The sequence below is a fragment of the Pteropus vampyrus genome, unplaced genomic scaffold (assembly GCF_000151845.1).
Source record: "Pteropus vampyrus isolate Shadow unplaced genomic scaffold, Pvam_2.0 Scaffold78, whole genome shotgun sequence".
In the NCBI taxonomy this organism is placed as follows: Eukaryota; Metazoa; Chordata; class Mammalia; order Chiroptera; family Pteropodidae; genus Pteropus; species Pteropus vampyrus.
Genome location: NW_011888859.1, coordinates 3796896 through 3799303, shown reverse-complemented (window position 1 = coordinate 3799303; position 2408 = coordinate 3796896). Strand labels below are relative to the sequence as shown.

General features: G+C 43.2%; 1 protein-coding gene across 1 annotated transcript in view; it reads right to left on the bottom strand.

The window, feature by feature from the left end:
- Positions 1–2408, bottom strand: part of TIAM2 (T cell lymphoma invasion and metastasis 2) — a 129948-nt gene that overhangs the window by 5326 nt on the left and 122214 nt on the right. Inside the window, exons 19-20 of the mRNA XM_011362728.2 lie at positions 2143–2322; positions 363–496 (exon numbers count right to left, since the gene is read on the bottom strand). Coding sequence (XP_011361030.1) covers positions 363–496; positions 2143–2322 — 314 coding nt within the window. The remainder of the gene's footprint in view (positions 1–362; positions 497–2142; positions 2323–2408) is intronic.

Sequence of the window (2408 nt, the reverse complement as noted above, 5' to 3'; positions counted from 1 at the left end):
AAAACGAAATTGTCAAATTCCACTTAAACTGATTTTATAAGTAAGGAGGCAGCCACTGTTGTTTGATGCTAAAAAATAAAAAATAAATGAGAAGGGCTAGATTCTCACCACATGCCCCACAGGATAGGAGGAGGAGGTAGTAACCTTGCTTGTTTTCTTTTGTATAATGTTACCATAAGGATACATTTTTAAACCTTATGTTATGCAATGAGTTTTATGTTACATTTATGCCAAAACCGTGTGGCTTACAAGCATTAAGATCATGAAGAACATTTTAGGCATTTTCTCCTTCTGACGGGGTGGCCTAGTCTAGAAGTCACCCACAGACCCAGTGAGCAGGTGCACTAAGCATCTCAAGATGCAGAAGTCCCACCAACCTCCTTCTCTGTTCCGCTCTGCTCGGCTACGAGCTGGTCAAACACAGTCCCATAATCCTCATATATCTTCTGCATCTCATTGATGTGGCTTGCTACTTTTTCCATCGCCTTTAGTGCTTCTGCAAAATATGAAATCAAATTCGTTTTATAATTTGTTTTAAATCCTATCCAACAGCAGTAATGAAAAAGCTCAAGAGTCAAGCCAGGATTCAAGACCAGTTCTAACGGCAGCACCATGCAGGACTCAAACGGCCCAGTATAACCTAGTCATTACGGCGAAGAACAGAATTATCTTCCACCTCGAATTCTCTGAAATGAGGCAGTACGTTAAGAACGTAAGCAAAAAGCATCACTAATAATAACAGCTCATTGGTTGTTGAGCACTTTCTGTTTGGCACGTGCTATGTAATTTCTGTGAATCATTTCTCACAATAACTAGATGTCTGTGAGAAGTGTAATCAGTCCCATTTTACAGATGAGAAAACTGAGGTGCAGAGGGGTTTGGTGTTTTGCCAGACTTCCAAAGAGAGAGAGGAGTGGAGCCAGAATTCAAACCCCAGACTGACTCGTCACCGAGCACCTGCCCTTCAGTTTTGCCTCCCCTCCTGGACCAGCTCCTGGAATTGTGACCTACAACAACTTTTAGCAAGAACATACAAATGTCTCTAGATGCTTAAATGCCAGAGAAATTGTTTGCTTTTATGCATGGTATTTATAACTTTTTACACAGGCCTGTGAGGAACAAGATGATTTTGTTAAAGTCGTAAAGCAAACTTTCGGGTCACCCCATACTTTGTTCCTCTGACTCAGTATTTTAATTCAGTCTGGAGGGAGTTTTGGGAAGGTAGTTTTTAACAGAACCCTTTTAAAGATCGCCTTGATGCAAAATCAACTTTCTACACAGTTATCGCTACTAAGCATAATTTGTATCATTTACATATAGAAATTTGTAAAATTTATAAAAATTTGTAAAAAAATATTTTGTCTTCGTTCCTTATAATACAAAAGTTTGCTGTCACGGTGAAAGAGTCAGTTTGATTTACATTCTTCTCAGTTTATTATTTGGTGATACTAACATTTATAAATAAGTTTTTCATGGCGTGTGGCTTCCCCGGGCCTCCGAGCTGTGACATGCAGAGAACGTGCCATTTCTGTCTCATCCAAACAGCATCTCTTTAAGGGATAGTCTGTTTACTCTCTAATCGAGGGGCTCTGTGTATTTGACAAAGCGTATCGTGGGCCATTAATTTCTGAGGTGACAAAAGAAGACACATCAGCACCAACTTTAAATGGAGTCAGCCGTGAGGAGCAGGGGTTCGGAGCCGGCTCTGCTCAGGGATTTCCACAAGGTGGAGCCTCGCCCAACATATCCAACTGCGCTTTGGGCAGCAAACCACACGAAACCTCACAGGGAGGTGGAAAATCAGGCCAGATTTTCGGTTCTCACAGCACTGTTTACTAAGTGACCCAAGTTAATTTATTTCGAATCACTGAACTTGAATTACCTTCTTGTGAAAGTGAAAACAGACCTGTCCCCCACCACACACAGGGCCTCGGGGTCACCCCCCTGAGAGCATTTTTGCCAAGTATTTCGCCCATCTAAAGGGGTGGCCACATATGTAGCAGTTTTCACATAATGAAAATCATGTCTACAGTTAACAATCGCACGACTGAGAAATGTCTCAGAATGTGAAACTAAGCAGGGGACGAGGGGACCGCCCAGGCACGTCAGTCCCATTGCGGCCCGTACGCCCTTGCTTCTCACCTGTCAGGTGGTAGTGCTCCTCGCTCTCGTGGTCCGTCAGGGACACGAGCTCCCTGAGCAGCAGCGGGTACTTAAGCACCCTCTGAACGGGCTTGATGAGGTAGGACTCCAGCGTGGAGGAGTGTTGCTTGGTGGGGTTCCGGGCGTCCAGAAAAGCCTTGAAGGCTTTGTCAGTTTTCGCTACAAATAGAGGGATGAAAGAGCCTTAGAAGAGCACAGCAGGGGGAATTAAATTCTACTTCATTTAGTTTTTCATAGAGTTATAG